General features: G+C 46.1%; 1 protein-coding gene across 1 annotated transcript; it reads right to left on the reverse strand.

Moving 5' to 3' along the window:
• Positions 1-2,444: 2,444 nt before the first annotated feature.
• On the reverse strand, positions 2,445-20,881 carry TNFAIP2 (TNF alpha induced protein 2). Its single transcript, XM_009904965.2, has 12 exons — positions 20,830-20,881; positions 14,949-15,288; positions 11,382-12,006; positions 9,625-9,739; positions 8,319-8,444; positions 7,415-7,515; positions 7,227-7,325; positions 6,913-7,036; positions 5,789-5,911; positions 4,751-4,906; positions 3,506-3,627; positions 2,445-3,110 (listed from the first exon to the last, which is right to left on the reverse strand). Exons 2-12 carry the CDS (start codon positions 15,274-15,276, stop codon positions 2,969-2,971), a joined length of 2,061 nt encoding a protein of 686 aa, XP_009903267.1. The 5' UTR covers positions 15,277-15,288; positions 20,830-20,881; the 3' UTR covers positions 2,445-2,968.
• Positions 20,882-21,899: the final 1,018 nt, after the last annotated feature.

A 21,899-nucleotide genomic window follows, 5' to 3' on the forward strand; every position in this document is an offset into this window, starting at 1 on the left:
GTCTAGCGCAGTGGCTGTTGCAGGCTGATGTCCTGGTGGGAATGATGATGACTGGGAATGCTGGCAATGCCACAGCAACTGTGCCCTGGAACCAGTTTTCTTAACTGTTTTATAAAGGTAATTGTATTTTTTTTTTTCATCTTGGCTTTCTGTGCTGCCTCCAAGGAGGGGCAGACACCAACATCAGCAGAGGTTGCATGATAAAGACAGTCTTGCCACACTGACCTCAGAAACTTGTATTTATTTAGTTTTTAGGAGTGCTATTTATCAGTATGGATCTGACTGTTATCAGAAGACATTTGTGCAAGGTCTGGAAAGGACCTGACTGTGTGTAATAGGCCACATACAAATAAATGCCGTGGTAAATGTCGAGTCACATATCAAGATAAATAAAGGAGTTTCCTGGGCTCATTAGAGCTGAAAGCTGGAGTTTCATAGCATGACGAAGGGGGTCACAGAATGCAGTTCCATATGGCTTATGAAATGTGTATGCAAAGCATTTTTCTCTTGTCCCTCTTAATGACGATATATCAACAGAAAACACTACTTTTCTTTGAGCATTTACTTAGCTGGATTATTTTTTTTAATTTAAGACCAATGTGGTCGCTTGTGTGCTGCACTGCTGTAGGCCCTTAGCAGCTCTCTCGGAATCAAAATGCAGTTCTCTATAGCAATAACATGACCTTTCACTAATTGGGAAAGGAAATGTTGCACAACAGGCGACGGTTGTCGTGAGTGCTCAGCACTGTCAGAAGTCATTTTGGCATTTGGCTTTAAATTTTAACTGGGCTAAATGTTTAAATAATGGGTGATAAGCTTTTAAATGATGCGTCTGAACTTTTGTGGGAGCACGAGTGTGCTTATGGAAGGAAGGGGAGGTTTGCGCTACCCACAGCCAGGTTGAAGACAAGGCATTGTTTCTCACCCGGGGTGCAATTTTGTAACATTACTTGTTGGCAGGGGACTCCTCCTGCTTCCATGTTACTGTGGACAGCAGCAAAGCCACGGGTTTAATAGCAGGAAGTTAAAAGGAGCCACGGGGCCACCTGGGGCCAAATTCTTGTGGGATGTGTCTGATGAAGACTTTTATGAACAGGAGGAGACAAGAGAAGTGGAAAAAGGGGCATAACAGAGTAGTAAGGGTGAGATGTATGTTGAATATGTATTTTTTAAAAAATTATTCAACATTGAGATTGAGGCAGTGCCTGGAGGCTGGCATCTTGGACCTTGTTATACCAGATACCATAAATACGCTGTGCACAGCAGTCCTTGCTCCACGCAGCAAAGAAAACCAGGATATGAGACCCATATACAGCACAAACCGAGGGTGTCTCTGCTTTTTCAGCTTATCTGTATTCCATATTCCACAAAGGCCTCTCCTACCTCAAACCAGTGGGTGGCAATCACCAGAGCAGGCTGGGAAGAGTGGAAATTGGCCCTTTGAAGGAGTACGTAGGACTACATGTGGTAACGCAGTAAACAACAGCCAGAGACAGAATGAATGAGTCACTTTTTTAGCATATTTGAATACTGTTTAAATATAAACATTGCAAATGAATATCTCTAACTGAGAAAAAATAAAATTGGATGCAAAAATACACCAATGGTATACTGCCTATGCATATAAATGTGCTGCATGTTTTGCACAGTCATTATGCATCTTCCTTCCAGACCAACTTTCTACAGACTGGTACAAAAGCTGAAACAGAGAAAAACAGAAAGGCAAGATCTTCAACTAAACACATTGTTGCTTCCCCCAAAACTAAGCTGTAAAAACAAAACAGTTTCACAACAGATGCATTTGTTGTTTTCACATCATATCCACACCTCACAGCAAGAGGAGAAAGAGTGAGCAAAGAAACAGTGACATGTACAGGGTGCTCAATACATTTTAATGCCATTTGAGACCAGTTCCAGCACCCATTCAAAGCCCATGTCATTAACAGGGTCTGGAAAAGTCCTCTCCTTTACAGGAAGTGCTTAAGTAATATCCAAAGTGCTTTACTAGATGCTGGGGCTTAGCCCACGTGATCCATTGCAACAGGCAGCTTCTCCTAACCTTCTGTTAGCAGGTTACCACTCTGGTGCAGATGCACTGAATGAGGTCACTGCAGAGTGGCTGACTGCTGCCAGAGAGGTTGAGCATCCCCACCTCACAGAGATGAAGGAAGCATATGCTGTGTTTACTGGGCTTCTGCTGCAGGGCCAGCTAGGGCTCTCCAGGGCCAGTTCAGAAAGCCCAATGCCCCTGGTCAGTGCTGCTGCATGGGGCACAGCAGATGATCTCCAGAGGTCCCTTCCACCCCCTACCATTCTGTGACTCTGTGCAGCTGGGGCAACTCCAAACCTAAGGTCCGGGGCGGCGGGGGGGGGGGAGGAAACAGGACAGCAGAAGTCCTGCCATGGTTGGAGCTGTGTTTCCTCCTGACCTAAGAACTTGGTGCCTCTCCAATCAGCCTAACATAGCCACCACCTCTGGCTCAGATGAAAGCAGTTTGGGTGAAAGCATGCTCACATGAGACTTATCCAACATCTCTAAATTTTGTCTTCAGTTTTTGTTTCCCTCCATTTCCTTAGAAGACAAAATATTACACAGGAGGTGCCTGCTCAGTCTGGGCTAGTTGAGGAATCAGTAATGTGGCCTTCATGGCATCCTGTGAGGTAGAAGGAGGTCAGAGCACCATGGCAGCGTCCAGGCAGAGAATGTGGTGGTACTAAGGAGGACATGGAAGGAGTCCATGACTGGTCTGAGTAGCAGCCCTGGACCTTATGGGCACTACTCCTACTGCAGGTGCACCTTCCTCCCAGCCCTTCATGGAAGAGTGTTACCCAGAGGTGCTGAGCACCAGATTAGGGCAGAGTACCTTCCACTGGAAAAGGCAGCAGTATGCACTGTGCTTCAGGGGACAGTCTCCAACTCAGCTTAGACAACAGTCCAGCACAAGCAGGTGCCAGGCAATGCCTTGGCCTAGGACATGTGTATGCTGGAGAAGAGTGGAGCCTCAGGCAGTGCAGATGCTGTGCTGTCTGCCAAGTAGCCCAGGATGCTTTTCAGTTCACTGCGTGACAAATTGGCCTTGATGTGCAGGAACGCTTCGAGGTGCCTTTTGCTGTGAAGAGAAATGGGCAGATGTTATCCCCTCTGACAGATCTCCCATGCGCCAGGATGCAGACCCCAAACCACAGTGGGCACTGAGGTCCCTGCCAGATGCCAGCTCAGCATCTGGCAGTGCTACACAGGCCCCAGCACTGTCCCAGGAAGTTTGGGGTAGAGAAACTCCAAGGCAAAGGAGAAAAATGTAATGGAATTTGGAATATATAAATAGGTTTTTTTTAATTAGTTGTTGTCTAACAGCCCAGGGTTTGCCACAGCCTGGCAGGAAGCTCCCCACCCATGTTTATATACTCAGGTTGTATGAACCTCACCTATACCCATATTTGACTGTTTTCTGGCTCAGTTAAAATTCCACGTGAGCACTTGCAAATCTGTTTCAGCGACTCTTACCGGATATCTGGGTATATTGTGGCGAGTGTTGCAACTTCAATTTTAATAGCACCTAAATCCTGAAGTCGGATTATTTCAGCCAGTTTGGGGAGTGCTGAATTCAGCCACGTGGCTTGAGACCCCTGCTAGAAGAGAAAGTGGTCAGCAGGGCATCTTGGAGGCGCAAACCCCCAACCAGCTCAGGAGCTGTGCTTCACAGAGGATGCAGCTGAGCTGACTCCTGCGGCTGTTTCCTGGTGGTGGGGAAGGAGGGGAAGGACATGGCAGCAATTTGAAGTGCCTCATTGTTTTCATTGATACTTCTAGCCTGGACCAGCCTTTGGAGAAACTGGGTTAGTCTTGTGATGGTTTCTAATCCTCTTACACAAGTGGTGTAAGGTTTGCTGTAAGACTGAGGTTTCTGCATCCACCTCAACAGACTCCCTCTGCTCTAACCCCTACCGTGTTTTCCTTTCCTCGGGTTTCTAAGCTTCCTAGCGTGTGTACAAGGACTGATGGGCCAGGTAAGGCACTGCTGCATGCTGCTCTCTCCCAACAATGCACTCAACCTTTAGCATCTCCGGCACTGCCAAACTCCTCTCCCTACTCACCTCACCTGACCTGTTTTCTGACCATTGGATATCCCAAGACACCAGCTGGCTGATCTCCCACCCATGCCAAGTGATGCTCAGGCTTGTTCCTTCTCCAGTCAAATATACAGGGAGTGGTGGAGGACATGACTTATCTTAGCTCTTTTGCAGCCAAATTTAGAAGTGTGAAAGGAGGGAAGTGATCTCAGAGGATGGGGAAGGGTGTTTCAGCCATGCAAAGAAAGCAAGAGTCTCTGGTGGAGAAAACCCTCATGTGTGTTCCAGCTCCTGCCTGACCTAAAAACAGCAGAGGAAATCAAGGGCAAAGGGGAAGAGTCAAAACCCAGACTCCATGCAGGCTGTACTGAAACCACAGCAATGCAGTGTTTAGCTAAATTTTCTGGCTCTAATAATATAAATCTTCAAGAGGAAGCCATTGCCTACAGGACAAAGGAGGATGAAATAATTGCTCTCCATCCAGAAGAGGGTCAGGCTTGTGGCAGGGGAGTCTTCCTGCCTGCAGGCACTTGAGACCATCTTTCTGCCTCAGGCTCTGCTTTCCAGGAAATTAAGCTGACTTGGAAAGGTTAATGAGAGGCCCTGAAAAAATGTATTTTCCTGTTTTCCAGTGTGCCTGTGCCCTGCGCTGCTGTTCATGCAGTGAGCACTCACGTACATTGCTGGTGCAGAAGGCTTCCAGGTCAGCAGCATTCTTGGAGATGTGTTGAGCCAGGGTTTGCTGTTGTGCTGGAGTTTTCAGGCTGACTTTCCTCTTCAGCAGCCTCACAATGTACTCTTTAACCAAACGAGCATGGATCTTCTCAATGATAGCCTGTTGGGAAGGAGAGGAGGGATAATTCATCTATCTTTTGCTTGGGGAGAAAAAAATACTGGGGGGTGGGGGAAGTGGGAACAAAAACATGTTGAGTGCTGCCCCACAAAATGCCTGCTGCTGCTGACACATTAGGAATGGCACTGGTTGCCATGCTCCCACCACTGGTTACACGACATCCCTGGTGCCGAGAAACTCAAACTAATGAAGTGTGGGAATTTCCAAATGCAGTTTCCTTCTGGGAAGAGTTTAAAGCATAGAAAAGCTCTTCATGTGTTAGAAAAGTAACGGTGCTCCAGAGAAACAGGAATTCATGCTGCTCCTCCTGTTCCTCTCTCCAACAGACAAAACATCATAATTTTATTTCAGCTACTAAAAAGACAAAGGCAGGAAATCAAAGATTTTATTTTTCTGTGGTGATGTTTTATACATACTCCAGTACCAATGAAGATGTGCTTGTGGCTCAGTTTTCTGGGATTTGTCCCAGTTGCATGCACCTCCCCCAGTCCTTGGGGCAATCAAAGGAGCCATGAGACAGAACTGTGCAATTGTATCCATGTTTCAAAGCTGCTAAACCAACCCCATAGTTAAATAAAGCTATATTTAGGTGATCCCTAGAGCACTTTCTCTACAGCAGGGGTGGTTTTCTCTGAAAACACTGCAGCAGAGTTACAGGAGTCTGCTTCTGCTGGAGAAGAGTAATATTTATATGGCTAATCTAGCTAAACTACATGCTGATGGATATCCTACCTGAGAGGGCTCTCCAATGCCAGGCCAGCTTGTCAGCTTAGTGCAGGTCAAGGCAACTCTAGTCACAGAGGATCACAGTCTGAGAACACATGAGGCATCCCAGAATCCCTCCCGTATTTATCTTTGACTTACATGATAGAAAGGGTCCTTTAAGGTCCGGAAGTCTGAAATATGTTTGCTGGTGGTTTTAATGATCTCATTCATAACTTCATTGCTGGAGTCCCACTTATTTTCTGTAAACTTCTTATAAATTGGCTGAAAAATAGAAAAACTGCTCAGTTGCCTCAAAACAAATTCAATGCATGTGTATAGTTAGCATTTTTATCTGTACAGTATCCTGCATGGCAACATCACTGCATACAGTCCTGTGCAGGGATATGTGATGATGACTTGTAGGGGAAGAAGGGGCTGTCTTCCCTTCTTGGCTGCTTGTGATGGGCTTGAGAAGGTCATGTTGAAGACTGGTTTTTGTATGTGTGGTTGTTTTATTATTATTATTATTATTATTATTATTATTATTATTATTATTATTATTATTATTATTATTATTATTATTATTATTCACATTTTTAATGTTTTGTCCACACCACCTTGGATTAGCGATCTATGGAACCATTAGGGAAAAGGAATCATTCTGAGACTTTTCAACCACAATTTTTCTTGAACACAGTAAATAAATATGAAAATAAAAAAAGCACCCCTGCTCTGCCATGCCTTCCAAAAGGCCCTACAGAGGAAGCAGGAGAGATTGTGTCTGAGCAGTCCTGACTCCTACACTTTCCCCTCTACCATGCTTTTGCATGTTATATGTAAAAAAACAAAACAAACAAACAAAAAAACCCCCAAAAGTGCCTTCCAGGCCACCTTTACAAGGAAGCCAAAAGCTGCTTAATTGCAGCTGGTGTCATTTATGATTGCTTCCTACAGTCTGGAGTGTAAACACTGGCACTGGCAGGTTGAGACTCACTCCCTGGCAGGTTGAGACTCCTTGTCTAAGATGTGATCAGCACATTCTATATTCCCTGCACAGTCATGCTTATGTAGCTGCTCCCATTTTGCCTGCAGGCTTGAGGACCAGCTCAAGGAGAGACGAGTGAGTATTCTGGCAGCAGTACAAATTAGAACCAATGTTGAGAGGTGACCTGGCCTGGAGCCCTTCTGAACTTTGCTGCTCTTGAATCAGAGGTTTAGGCAATCAATGGGAGAACATTCCTAGCCCTGGCACTGGGCGGGAGTGTAGAGTGTAGATCCAGTACCTTCAGCTGGACGAACAGCTGTTGAAGTAGCACATCAAAGACACTGCTTTCGATGTCACCTAGAGTGCTGAGGATAATGGCTTTATTGTTGTCCTTTTCTGACATGTTTTTCTCTGCATAGTCTCTGCAAGGAAATACCAAAGTCAGAATAATGTGCCCTTGAATTAGAGAGAAAGAAATTCAGAGGTCTCCCAATCTTCCTCTGCAGGCAGATGGACCTTGCTGTGGAAGTATTTTGGAGTCCCTCCCCTCTATCACGCTATTATCAGTTGCCTGCAGAAGAAGGAGGAAAGCCTTTTCTTTTGGACCTTTACCTAAAATTCCAGCAGTTGTTAATATTTGCAATCAGTGTAGGCTTGTAGTATCTGTGCTTCTTGCTCTTCTCCTTAAAGTCTTCAAAAGCATCCTTGTAGCTGAAAAGGAGATAGGAAGAGGAGATGGGGATGAATGTGTGTCTCAGGCAGCTCTGCCAGCCCTGCTGCCCAATGCCATCTTACTACACCTTTTCAGGAAGGCAGGCAGCTCCTTCCACAGCCGACGTGACAGCTCCTCACCCACCGAGGCACTGATGTCCTTGGCTCGTGTCTGGCCACTGTAGATACTCTAACAAACAAACAAGCAAACAAGTTCAGTTTTAATGCTGCCTGCTCCAAAAAGGGTACAGATCTTTAACTGCAGTACCTGCACCCAGCCCTCCTCCATACCTGCCTGTGGTCAGGCCATGGACCATGAAGAACAACTATACTTATTTGGTGGGTTCAAGCTAATTTGGAACTCCCTTTTCACATGAGGAAAGAGGTGAATAAGAAGCATTAAAGAAAGTCCATAGACTGTCTGAGAGAGTAGGGAAATGACACGTGTGTACTTTTTTGGACTTTTTTTTTGCTAAGTGTAATTGCATTAAAGAAACAATTCAAGCACAAACCCCTCAGTAGATGAAACCATCTCTTAAAAAAAACAAACTCCATTAACCCTGTACAGCCAGAGAAGGGAATGTGTTGAGCTTGGGGAAAGAGTGTGAACACTCAGAGCAGCTCTGCCCATGAGGGTCTCCCTGGGAGCAAAGCAGGGCGATAGCACCATGCTGCTTCCTCGATCAGCTGAACCTGTCTTGTCTCTCTGCTGTTACATTGCCCAGGGCCTGATGGCTTGGCATTGGCTCGGGGTGCAGAAGAGACTGCAGAGGGAGAAATGAAGGCAGCTTTCCTGCTCATTTTGCTTACAGATATGTTTGTTTCCAGCACATGGTAGACCAGGAGTGTGCCAGACCATGGGTTTGGGCTCCCCTGTACCACCCACCTCCATGACCACCCTACACAAGTGACCCAGCATTTTGCTTTCCTGCATTGGCTGTAGCTGGTTTCAAATCCTAAATACATAGAGGATGCAATCAGTTATTGTATTACCTGGATGACAAATATTGCTAGTAGTTCACTCTGAAAATGGCCATTTAGTTTCTCTGGTTCTTGGTCTTCTTTCCATCTTTGGATTTCTTTATCTAAACATTTGGTCAGTGAATTTTTGATAGTAGCCTTTAGGGAAGGAAAAACAACAGCATTTACCACTAAGTGGATGCAGTACCTGCTGTCTTATACAGGTTTTACTTGTCCTCACACCATTTGTCTGGCTCATTTTCCTTCACCCTCACTGAGAAATAAAGGCTCTTTGTTACAACGCATTGCTTCACAGCAGCAAGGACAACACTCTTCCTATATCCACCCAAGCAACAGCAAGTTAATATTTCAGGGCAGAAATGAAGATCAAAATCTGTGTCCCTGTCTTCTACCCTGCTGCATCAGTGGTGATCTGGAGGGCAGAGCAGGGGAGTGGTGGGTAGGTTGCAGGCTGCAAGCAGCAACATGTGCCCAAATTCCCCCAGACATGCACTGCCTGTGTGTCACACTATCTTCTGGGCCTGGTTTTGCAATCCTTTTCCATAAGCACTTCTGAATGCTGGAAAGTGAAATGAGATGTTCTTGGGTTCTTTCTGCTTTGACCTTTCCCATGCACACTGTGCAAGTAGGCTTTGGAAATGGCCTGTATTGTGGCTGTCATGTATTTCTGACCTCCAAGTGCCTTGTCTGTGCAGACCTACATCTCCCATGTGCAAAACAGCAATGGGCTCCAGCTAAACCTGGAACCTGTCTTCTCATTTTCCAGGAATTTCAGCCCCAAATGCCAAAAGCACTAAGCTATAGGAGTACTATAAAAGTTGCTTCTTGTTTCCATTAAAGCAAGAGCGATCCAAAACTCAGAGTAATTATTTTCTACACACCAGGCAATTCTCTGTCAAAGAAACAGATTATTAAAGGTCAGGCCTACATTTTTTGTGCTCACCCAAGGTCTGGCACCACTGAAGGGACCAGAAGTAATTCTGAATCAATGGTCTGTGAGAGGGAGCATAAATTCCTCTGGGGTTATAACAGATGACTGAAAAGTTACCCATGAAGATTTGTAGTTGGATTTTTCCTCAACTTCCTACCACAAGGTTTGTGAGGAGAGAGCAGTAATTTTCTGATGGCTCCCAGAGCTAAGCAGAACTTTGCTCTGCAATTCCCATTAAGCACAAAGCCAATCTGTCCCCAAGAAAGAAATAAAAGCATTCTTGCTTTTGCTTCTCTGTGGAAGGATGTGTGGCTCACAGGACAGAAACGTGTACACAGGACAAGTGATAGCTCCTCTGAGGAGTTCAGGGATTGAACAGATTCTCACCTCTTCACTGTCAAGGTATTTCTTTTCAAGGTCTTTGCTCAGACTTGATGGCAAAAGGCTTCCAAGCTTAACTTTTTCCAACTCCTCCGCTAAAACATGATCTTTTCTCATATCTCTGGAATGAAAAAGCCAAACAATCACATTTTTTCCAAGGACAGTGTAATTCAAGACAGCTGTTGATGCAAATCATTAACACTTTTTGAGGCTATCAGTGAAAAAACAGAAGGAAATGTAAATTGTCCTTAGTCCAGGCAGGACTTTGAGGAGCTGAATCTGTGCCAGGGGTGAGACCTATGAGGGTGGAACCACAAGCAATCCCAGGGAAGAGAGTCATGTTCTGCCAAGCTCCTAAGCACTGAACATTGCCTTCTAGTGGGGATGGGAGACCTGAAGCAGGAGGGTCTAGCCTGAGGACACAAACCTTGTCCATCAATACAAAGAGGCGATCAGTTGAAAACTGGTGTTTCGTGACCAGTTGGAAGTGGAGGGAGCAATTCATACCCTGCTGTCATGTTCCTACCATATTCTGGCTGAGCTGGGTGCTCCTGACCAGCTTCAAGGAAAGCGACCTGCCAGCCATGGGAAGCTCAGACCAGCAGTTGTGTGGAGACTGATTTGGAAGCAGCTTCTCCTTCTGGAGCTGCAGAGAATAACCCTGAACATCACCTGAGTCACGCGTCTGCACATCACCCAGCTCCACATGGGTACACCACTGTACTTTCTGCACATAGGCTGTTTCTGATACGACACTGGAAGCTGGAGCCAGGCTGTTGTGCAGCCATCCTCATCCTCTTTGTTGCTCCCGTTGTTGCCTACCATGGAGAGAGGGGGTGCCTCACCAGTCACCTGGAGGTGGCCTCTGGGAACACTCCACAAAGCAGACACTGCCCTGGCCAACACCATCCCCAGCTCCAGGCTGCACTGCTCTGGCTGAGCCCAGCTCCTTGCAGCTACTGATTTCCAAACACCTGCTGGTTCAGGCCTGCATATCTTGACCTAGAGTCAGCACTGGCTCTGGAAAACTTCCAGGATCAACACTGACTAATTATACTCCATCAATGAAACATGAGAAGGAAACAGTGGAGGTGAAGGTTGAATCGCCTTACAACAGCAGAGGAAGCACTGCTGGTGTATTTACCGGTTTTCACCTAAGAAGTGGGATCCCTCAATTCTCCACGCTACATGGAGTACTATAAGGCACAACAAGGAATATTTTCAGTTCTATAACATACAGAGCTTGTGAAGATGAAGGTGACCTTTGGCCGATGACATCCTCTCACTGGGGTACACCCTTTTACCTTCTAACTGACAGGAAAGTGTAGACTGTGGGTAACACCTAAGCAACATCCTCCATGCCCAGGATAACTGCATGCAGGTTGTTCTATTTATTGGCTGCCCTCTGGTCCAGATGGCTGAAATTTATGAATTTTCCAAAAATAAATTCAAGTCTGCAACTGGAATAGAGATCAAGGCAATGAACATGTCTGACTGACCCCACAAATGAAGCCCTAAACATCTGCACGCATATCTGTTGTCTAGAAGCCTGAATGGTTGTGTTTGCTCTTGGTTTACAGATTAGCGGCCTTGAGTGCACCCCTTCTGGCTGTCCTGACTAGCTAGTGTCCATCAGCACAATGCCAATGACACCAAAACCTAGCCAGGTGCCAGACTGCATCACAGTGATGCCAATTCATAAATCAAGCAGCCAGGGAACCTGTGTTGACCAGCAGGAATAAATGTGTAAAATCCTCACTTACTTTGGATAAATATTGTGCACCCATGAGAGGAGAAGGTAAATATCCTTGTCTTCCAGATAAGACTCAGCATTTTTCTTTGCTTGAGAGGCAAAATAATTGTGGTACAGTTCAGCATACATACTGAACACCTTAAACTCAGGAGGATAAAGCTGTTTAATGTACTTTGCAACTACTGTCAAATCTTCTTTCATTGTCTTTCCCATGTGTAGGAGGTTCTGGCCAACTGTAGAGAGGTTCTCAGTTCTAGGAGTACGGCTCGTGTCTTTCATTCGAGACTCTACTGACTCCTTTACTGTAGCCACCCAAATCTCTTTCCATTTTCTAGGTCTAAATTGGTTTGGGTCAGCTGGATTCTCTGATGTGTAGTTCTGATCTTCTTTCTCCTGCTCCTTTAGTGCCTCTATTGCCTGCTGTAGCAGTTCTGGGTTTGTTTTCACGTGCTGTATGGAGTCTTTCAGGATGCTGAAGACTTTGTGCTTCAGAACTTCATGGACGGACTCGATGTCTTGCTGGCTGGTGTTTAATCCCTCCTCACTTTTGCTAGACAGGCTCCTCTCCAGGACAATCAGAAGCTGAGCAGCATCACAAAGCTTTTGCTCTTCAAGGACATCCATGACTTGTTTGACTGATGAGAAAAGAACAGCCTTTCTTTACCCAATAGCGAAGATTTCAATGTCTGTTTTATAAAATATAATGTCTGCACTACTTTTTGTTTTGCAAAAAAATAATGTTTACATTTCTATAACACTAGATCTTAGGAATCTTCACCATACAGGAAATATTTCTACATATTTAGAGATAAGATTATTTCTAGCTTGCCTCTAACTGGGGCAATGGAAATTTGAATCCCCATCCCAGTGTGTTCCATATGGAGCAGCTCTTCATGAACTACCTATAATTTTTTTCCAAAATTGACATCTGTGAAGTTCTATTTATTTATTATCTCACTTCTCCTATGACCTCAGGTCAGAAGCATGGCTTTAGAAAAAATGCAGATGGAAAGATGTAGCTAAATGAGAAGTGCTAGAGGAAATACCACATGGGTTTTCCAGAAATAGGTTGGCACAGTCTGACCCGTGAAATTTTTTTGGAGGACACATTTATCAAGCAAGATAAATAGAAATGACCTATATTATCTGAATTACAGATAGTCACTTAATATGGGGCAATCTGGGAAACTGTTAGTTAAACTTTAGAAGGTATGTCCCCAGAAAAGTTTTGTTAGGTGTGTAAGGTTTGTATGGAAAACCCCGGGTGGAGAAATTTTCATTATTCATGAAACTCATCTTGCTTCATACTCTTCATAGAGACTGTGGCACAAAAGCTGGGAGTGCTAATCTGGTGATCACACAAAGCTCAGAGACATCGAAACTCAGGGCTTGGTGCATTATAAAGGAACAACGGAATAACTTGAATAGTACATTCAAAATAGGGCTGAAATATAATAGCACAAACTCTAAGAATCAAATTCAGTAGAACAAAAGTTACTTAGCAACAAATAGGGTTTTCTTCTGCAAGTTGAATGGGAATCAGCTTGAGATGGAGGAGGAAGAGAGATGTCTGGAGAACTGGCAAATGATTACTGTGACATGATGGTGAAAATATCAGGTGTGATCCCAGATATGACCTAGTGAGAACTATCCAGCTGAGATAGGAAAATAGCAGCATATTGTACCAGGAATTGGTGGTATCTCATCTGGATGTTTTCACAAGTTCTGGTTGTTTTATTAAAAAGAAAAGACATTGAGGTTGGGGCAATGAAGCAGCAGGAACAAAGGCAGGAAGGACTTGTTTTCAGTAGACTGAGTTAATTTAGCCAAGGAAATTCCAGGTCAAGAAGGAAACTCACCAGTTTGGGAAAATGTGACACGTGGAGAGAGAGATGCCAACTAGCCAGATAAGGGGCTGCCTGGAAATGAGATAGTTTGTACTAAACCAGTGAGATTTTGTAAGAGCCCCCCAGACAAGGAGGCAGGACTTGAAAATGAACTTATTTTAAGATGCAGCTTGCTACATTTATGAACCAGGTAATGAGAGGTAGAAGGTGAGCCTTAGAAGTGCCAAGGGACACTTTTGTCTCTGGTTCTGGGTTTCTTTGAGCAGGTATTTTCTATATTCTGACTGGCAGCCAGTCACTAGTGGTGTCCCCCAGGGATCAGTGCTGGGCCCAATCCTATTCAACATCTTTATTGATGATCTAGATGAGGGGATTGAGTCTACCATTAGTAAGTTTGCAGACAGCACCAAGATGGGAGCAGGTGTTGATCTGTTAGGGGGTAGAAGGGCTCTGCAGAGGGACCTTGACAGACTGGACACATGGGCAGAGTCCAACATGATGGCATTCAACGAGTCCAAGTGCAGGGTGCTGCACTTTGGTCACAACAACCCCATACAGTGCTACAGGCTGGGGTCGGCGTGGCTGGAGAGCAGCCACACAGAAAGGGACCTGGGGGTAGTGGTTGACAGCCAGCTGAACGTGAGCCAGCAGTGTGCCCAGGTGGCCAAGAAGGCCAATGGCATCCTGGCCTGCATCAGGAATAGTGTGGCCAGCAGGAGCAGGCAAGTCATTGTGCCCCTGTACTCAGCACTGGTTAGGCCACACCTTGAGTCCTGTGTCCAGTTCTGGGCCCCTCAGTTTAAGAAGGATATTGAGACACTTGAACATGTCCAGAGACGGGCAAAGAGGCTGGTGAGGGGTCTTGAGCACAAGCCCTTTGAGGAGAGGCTGAGGGAGCTGGGGTTGTTTAGCCTGGAGAGGAGGAGGCTCAGGGGAGACCTTATTGCTGTCTACAACTACCTGAAAGGAGGTTGTAGCCAGGTGGGGGTTTGTCCCTTCTCTCGGGCAACCAGCACCAGAGCAAGAGCACACAGTCTCAAGCTGCACCAGGGGAGGTTTAGGCTTGAGGTGAGGAGCAAGTTCTTCACAGAAAGAGTTACTGACCATTGGAATGTGCTGCCCAGGGAGGTGGTGGAGTCACCATCCCTGGAGGTGTTCAAGAGAGGATTGGACGTGGCACTTGGTGCCGTGGTTTAGTCAGTCATGAGGTTTTGGGTGGTAGGTTGGACTTGATGATCTCTGAGGTCTTTTCCAACCTTATTGATTCTATGATTCTGTACCTCTAAGCACCCTGCAGGGTGCCTGCAACTGTAGGACCTGTATGTTCATATATTCCTGGGAAGGACCCATGAGTGCTGCTCACTGCTGTCTCTAGGGGGAAAATAGATTTCACAGTGTGGTGGTTTCATGGAGGAACAGAGCAGAGAGGGATTCCTTGGTTCCTCACCCACCCACAGATCTCTGTGCCCCTACAAGAGGTAGAAGTAGGTTTTGTTTTAGACAGAAAAGCTGCAAACTGGCACATTCTCAAGGAGTGTGTGGTTGGTACCAGGCAACTAGGACATGGGGTCATGTCCTCCTCTTCCCATCCTTCCCTGGGCTCCCTGGCCAAGTCACTTCAATCAAACAGGGCCCTTGTTTCTCAAGGGGACAATTTTCCACCTTGCCCTGGTCCTCTAGAGGTAACTATGGCCTATGAGGTGGTACAAGGAGGACAGAGGAGCACTTACCACTGGGAGGCTTGTTCTTTTTCATTTTCTTAAGTGCACTTGTGAGGATTCCCTTTATGCCTTTCTTCCCTTTTTCAGGGCTGTCCCCAGCCGAGATGCAGCTCCCATTGCTTGTGATGGAAGATGCACGCGAAGGCCTGCAGGCTGCCTCTGGCCTTTCACTCATCTTCTCCTTGTCCCTGGACCAGATTTCATCTCCAGTAGGTTCAGGACAGGCAGCTACTGATGTTGAAGGGTTTTCAAGCTGCCTGTTTGAACCAATACAACCCTCTGATCCATTGCGTATTCCAAGAGGACCACTTTGGAAAAAAGGCAGCATTTTCATCATTTTCCTTCTAGCCTGTAATTTCAGAAAAGAATGCTCAGATTACAGCAGTTTGCATAAAAACTGCCAGGGCACAATGTGGCAAACAAACATTGAAATTCATTGTCCCTGTGTGGACAGTGTGAGGCACACTGCACATATCTGGTATAAGCACAGCTTTGCAGAAGAGATCCCGAGCAACATCATTTCAGGTACCTGAGAGGATGGAAGCAGATCTCTGCCTTAATAAATAACTTAGAGAAAATGGATAGGTGATTTTGAGAGTGATTCAGATGGCCTGATATGACACCTCAAGCTTGTCTGGAAGCTCTTCTATGGGATGTTGTGGAAGTACATATGTGAGCACAGGTGCTGCACATGAATGACATGGTTTGATGAGACAACAGTCCTGTGCCCTATTCAAAGCAACCATGAAACACCTTCCTCAGGGCCTGATTTTTGCTGATCTCTTCTCATCTGGTTGCAAATCTGTGGAAGCATCCATGTAGCTGCACACTGAGTTTGCAAGTACAGAATGAAAATGAGATGAGTCTGCCAAGTCAGGTATACATCTGTCTTTGCTAAGCAAAAGTTCTGATGGTTTAACTGGGTCCCCATTTAAGTCAGGAATAAAATTCTTAGCTTTATTGAGGACACCAACCAGAGAAGGTAGCTGAAAGTTCAGAAATATCAGATGTGAAAACCTGGTTGAAAGGATGGGAGTATGGGAAGCAGAGTAGTATCTCCTGATATAAGCATCATGAATCTTATCCATTTAGTCCTCAAATCCCAGTTAGAATCATCGGTTCAGCTGCTCTCTGTGATGCCTGCATTCCTGCAATGGCTTGGGGATGCATTCAGACCCTCCAAACCCACTCAATCTATGTAATCTCATTTTTAAAATGGTCCCAGCCTGACTATGGCATCCCAAGACAAGGTGAGCTCAGTGCAGCTTGTTACAACTGTAGCGTGACTTGGAGGGGGGTTGAAATGTGGGGCTGTAGTGTAGGTCATGACTTGTGCAGGAAGAAATATGAGTGAAATGTGGTGGTGGAGGGAGGAAAGTTCTGATAGCAGGGTCTAACCAAACTAGATTTTCCCCAGAGCTGCTGAATGAACTGGTGCTGGTGGCCAGTGCTGCCACAGTTCCAGGCTGACCTCACCTGTCTGAGGAGGAAATAGCGACAGGGCAGAAGGATCAGGGTGGTTTAGCCTTGTTTAAACAGATATTATCCTGCCAGAGCCCAGCTCCACCATTAACACTCCTGCACTACAAATAACTAATGACAGAAATGTGGTATTGAAACACATCTTCTTTAGAAAGTCACGTTTAGAATTATTTATGTATAAAGTATCATTTAGTAGATTGCTATGGATTTAATTGCATAACTATATATAATTATAATAATTGTATGAATTAATAACTGTTGTAAATAAACAAAATGACTCATGGTTTCCGATCCTTGTTCCATCAACATTTTTTTTAAAGTGACATTCTAGGAGACCAGTGCACTTCTGCATGAAAAAAAAATTTTACTTGTACTGTGTAAGGGCAGAGGAATCAGGCTTTAAATAAAGGAAGAATTTTGCTTCAGGTATAAGGCCACAATGTGGTGATCTTCAAATACCCCTGTTACGTTTATGCTGTTGATATGTATCATGCTGATACAAAGCTGTGATAGTTATTTCTGGGTAAACTGGTTGGAAGACAGAAGCTTTGTTTTAATTGTGATTCCTCCTGCTGACTCCCAGAGCTTTGAAGCTAGTGGTAGCAGCTAGATGGTATAGAGAATAGTTAGAGCCTGACATTACTTTCTTTCTCCTTGCTTTGGCTGCCAGGTCATGTGCAGGATTAGTAATGCTATTGCTTTTAAAATACAATGAGGATGAAAACTCATTCAGGAGGGAGAGAAAGGGAGGGGTGTGTGCATCATCTGGCTGGCTCTTAGCTGCATTGGTGGTCTGTGACACAGGGCAAAGTGCAAAGCTGAGCTTAAGGTATTGCCATGGCCATGCCAGGACAAAGGTGGCTGTCAGGGGTGCCAGGTTGCTGCCTTGGGTCACTGTTCAGCAGAGCCCTCATGCCCCAGGGCTTGCATGGGTGACCAGAGCTGCTAGGCAGCAATGAGCCATGGCTGAAGCTATGCCCCTTCCTCTTCTTCTAGCACACTTACTGGGGAGGGAGGAAAACTTCTAGTCACTCTGGCTACTTTGGTCAGGATACTTCACTAGAATCCTAAATAAAGTGAAAAAGAGTTTCTTTTTGCTACATTTCCATTACAAAACAAACAAACAAAAGAAGTCATGGTAACAGAGATTCTTTAAAAGTGTTTGGGACTTTCCTAATTTTTTGCAGGGATATTTTCCTATCCAGTATTTCCTAATACAATGCTGTGTTTAGATTCATTCTGCCAAATCTCTTCCTTCCGGTTTGTTCAAGCACAGACTCAGCCGAGACCTTGCTTCTCTCTCTTGTTCCCTTTTAAAAACCTATTTCTAAACAAAGTACCTCTCCCTTTCCTATGGCCAAAGGTGACTTTCAGAATCTTTCATTTTGATGAATGATGATCAGAAAGGTGAATTTCAAAATGGTTTTACTTCTTCTTCAATATTAAAATCAATGTCATGTATCTTTAAAACCCATCAGAATGACATCAGGTATCAAAACAGTCCATAAGGGAGTGATGAGGCTGGTTAAAAGTGTAGTTTTTCATGTCTGGCAGAACTTTGTCCTACTAATGCTCTGAAAGGGCCAGGCATAGGGCTTTGTGATGCCCTGGAGTGAAGCAAGCAACCGGGCATGTGCTGTCAGGGGCTGCAACTTGAGTGAGCCCCTGCGGTCCCCTGGGAGAGTGAACAAAGCTAACATCTGCAGTGCATCCTCAGCCCTGACTTGCCTAAAAATATCCCACAGGTGAATTAGAAGAAAGATAAAATCAGCTCCAATGTTTTCGCCCAGGGGCTGCACACCAGCAGCATGACAACTGTTGACAATATTGGCATTTCAAGGTGTGCTTTTTCCACCTTGAACTAATAAACACCAAAGGAGTTGAGCATGTGAGTAAGGCTGCCAAGGCAGTAGCTGCCATGCTCACTCACATTTGGCCCGCTTGAATGCTTGCCTAGTGTTTGTCAGTTTGCTGCTGCTGTTTTGCAGATGGTTGTATCTTCAGGAGTTCACAGTAAACCAGTATTTGAACAAGAAACCCTAAGCTAAAAGGAGTTGTCACTTGTTATGGTTGATGGCCATTGGCAGGAAATGCTATGCCAGGACTGGTCCTCAGCTCTGGCTCAGATGGGCATGGGCTGCTCCTGTATGCTCATGTTCTGCTCACGAATGAAAGCCTGTTAAAACTCCATCAGGCTTCTAATTATTGTAGCAGTTAAGTACTTTGGGAAATGCTGAATCATTTCCCAGGCACAGAGCTCAGATTCAAGTAATGGAAAATGCAATGATTTAAAGTCAAGATCTGAGATAGAACCCACCTGATCATTGTTACTAATTTACTGCTATCATCATCATTATGTGGCACAATAGTTTGTGCCAGAGGAGTATTCAGTTGTAAATATTTTTGACATGGTCAACTAGTATCTCGTTTCCAACCAGAAGAGCAGCATGGCTTGCAGAGCATCCTCTGCTACCCCATACAGAGGCCCTGTACCGTTAGGACAGTGATGGCTGGAGAGGGATTCAGTGAGTTTTTTGTATGGCATGCGCACCCCTGAGCTGGAGCTTTTCTGGAGTGGGCAGCAAGGACAAAGGAAACACCTGGAGCAGAGCCATGAAACAGAAGGACAAAGCCTGGGCTCTGGGCATGGTAGCTTCCTGTTTTCTCCTTTCCATCGTTAAAGGAAAGAGCTTTCATGCTGCAAGGGATTGCTCATGGCATGCCAGAGAGATTTACTAACTACTCCTATTCTGCTTCCCCTAAATTACTGAAGCACAACTGAAAACAGTCCTGTTAGCTGGCATCTCTTGTTGGTAGTGAGAATTTTGCAAACAGCGAAGGAGAAAACTGCATATATATATATATATATATATACATACATACACAGAGTTATTGAGAAGAAAAAACAAAATACCCCCCTCTCCAAAAAAAAAAAAACCAACACCCAACCAGCCCCAGAAAATGCAGTGTAATATTCTTTTTCTCCTTGCTTCAAACCTAAGCAGTATCATTTTAAACTGCTGATGATGAAAGAGAAATCAGCTGCTACTGTCTAGGATAGCTTTCATGTTACTATTCCCAAACCCAAATCCTGCATTCAGGCCTGGAGTTTGCAAAGTTTACTGCTCGAGCCAACAGTGACAGAATATGCACAGATTCCCCAGGAGCCAGACTTAGAGTTCATGGAGCACTCTCCTCTGCCAGCTCTTTCAAACTCTGACTTTCCAAGCCTGTTTTTGCAGATAGGGTGACTGAAGCAAACCCAAACTAGATTCCAAGACTCTCTGCTCCTGTTCAATCAGCTCCACTAGAACTGGCAAGCCCTGAAGTTCCTCCATGGGGGAGGTTTTTGAAAGCTCTTGAGGACTGTTTCTTCAGATTTTCTGCTCTGAATTTAGGTGTGATGGTGAGGGACCACAGCTTCTAAATTAGCCATATACTCAGAGAAAGTCTCCTCCTGACTTCACAGCAGCCTCAAGAAGAAATCCTGCTTTAAACACCTGTCCCTGAGGTTAAATCCTCCAATTTGTGCCTGAGGTGCTGAGGTGGTGGATATAGGGTAGGTGTCCAAGGACAGAAAGGAATTTTGACAGGCACTTTGGTGCTCTGGGAGAAGGCAGGTCTAGGGGCAGTGAGAATTCCCTGATCAGGAAAAACAAATAGTCACAGAACAGCAAGAATGGCAATGCAGAAATGTGCCAGGTTGGTGCAGTGACCCTGGTACAGAGGCCGCCTGACTCCATACAGGATCTAGGCATTGAAACAGTGGTTTCCCAGTGCAGTTAGGCTAAGTGAATCATAATCCTATTATTTTCCTGTGATCTGTGAGAAAACCACTTCCTTCTGAACAGAGACAAGAGGAGGAGGTGGGAAGTGCCATTGGGAAACTGGATCTCAGTGCCTGATCTGGGCGTAGGATACTTTGGTGCCCAAGATCAGCCTCTGGGTTTTGAGGAAGGGGTTGGGGGGTAGAGGTGTGACTCTTGCTCACAGCCCGTGTTCATGCCCTGAAATCTGAGAGATGAGCAACAGAAATTGGACTCAGCTGTCACAATGCAATTGTCAGACACATAGTCTTGCGGTCCCTAGCCTGGGAAGTGCCTGGAGCTGCTGTCCTTCCCGCAGCAGTTAGATTTATTCTCTGTTCTGGTAATTACAAGGTGAGGCTGAAGTCTGCTGCTCTGCCCAGGAATCCATCCTTTAGCACCTTCCACTCACTGCTCCCCTCGTTCAGACACAGCGGCAGCCGTCGTGCTCGCTTAGCCTTGTAACGAGTGAGCCGAGAGGCAGGCAGAAGAGCGGGAGGAGCGGAGGAGCGGAGGAACGGAGAAGCGGGACATACAGCGGCCCTACGGGGAAGGGGAAAGTCCCGAGCTCGCAGCACGGACAGGCGGCACGGAGGACTTACTCGGCGGCGGGTCCCGGGCGGGCTCGCGGGGCGGCGGCGGCGTGTGACAGATGCGGAGCCTCCGGCCGGCCTGGCTATAAAGAGCCAGGAGGCGGAGCCCCGGCGTCCGGGAAAGTCCGGCTGCGCCTCTCTCCGAGAGTGCCCTCCCATGGGCCCGAAGTCCCTGCGAAGCGGGCATGGATGGCGTGGGCAGTGGTGGCGTCTGCCCCGGGTGGTCCCTCAGGGGAGCTGAGCCCCAGCGCCCTGTGGCCTCAAGGACCGTTGGATGGGGCCTCACTGCCCCGAGGGTTTCTAGTTGGTGCCTCATGCGAGGTAGGAAACACCCTTAGGATGGAGCAGGTGTCTCCCAAAGCTCTGCTGCCTGTGCAGAGCAGTGTCGCGGGCGGATGGCAGGGGTAAGGTGTGTGCCCAAAGCACAGCTGCAGTACCAGGGTCCTGCAGTGTGCCCAGAGTGAAGTAGATTCCTCAGAGGAGTGCTCATTGCGTTCCCAGGAGAGACTGGCATCGTCAGGCACCTTCAGTGCAGTGGGCTAGGTCCTTGCCTAGGACTGCGAGACTCAGGCTTCCTTCCCCACACGAAAGTCTCTGAATCCGTTATCTTCCACTTACAGAAGGGTCATTTGCTTCCTGATTTCTGTCCCTCCTTTACTAGGCACCTGTGTCCCTGGCTGTGGAGGCTTGGTGAGTCCCTTACATTGGGGAAACAGGTGCTGCCACCACAGGGGGTGGCTGGAGGACAGCCAGGAGATGTCTGGGGTGGGGTATGGGACATTGCAGATGGTCTGTGAAGGATGCCAGGGCTATGCTGTCACTTGCTTAGATAGTCTCAATGTGGAGCAACATCTGTACACACATGGGTGAGACCTGGGCTCACCAGCTGTCCTGCAGGCAGAAAATCAAACTGTTGTGGTCCTGCAGAGCCTACCTTCTCTCTCCTTCCTGGGAAGCTGCCATGGAGCAGATAGGAGGTCCCAGTGCCTGGGATGATTTCTGTTTTGTACCTGATAGCTGTGGTTTAATGCAATATTATTTTTTTTTCTAAAAATGTTCCAGACACCTGAAGGTGAGTG

Source organism: Dryobates pubescens, chromosome 5, assembly GCF_014839835.1.
Source record: "Dryobates pubescens isolate bDryPub1 chromosome 5, bDryPub1.pri, whole genome shotgun sequence".
Classification (NCBI taxonomy): domain Eukaryota; kingdom Metazoa; phylum Chordata; class Aves; order Piciformes; family Picidae; genus Dryobates; species Dryobates pubescens.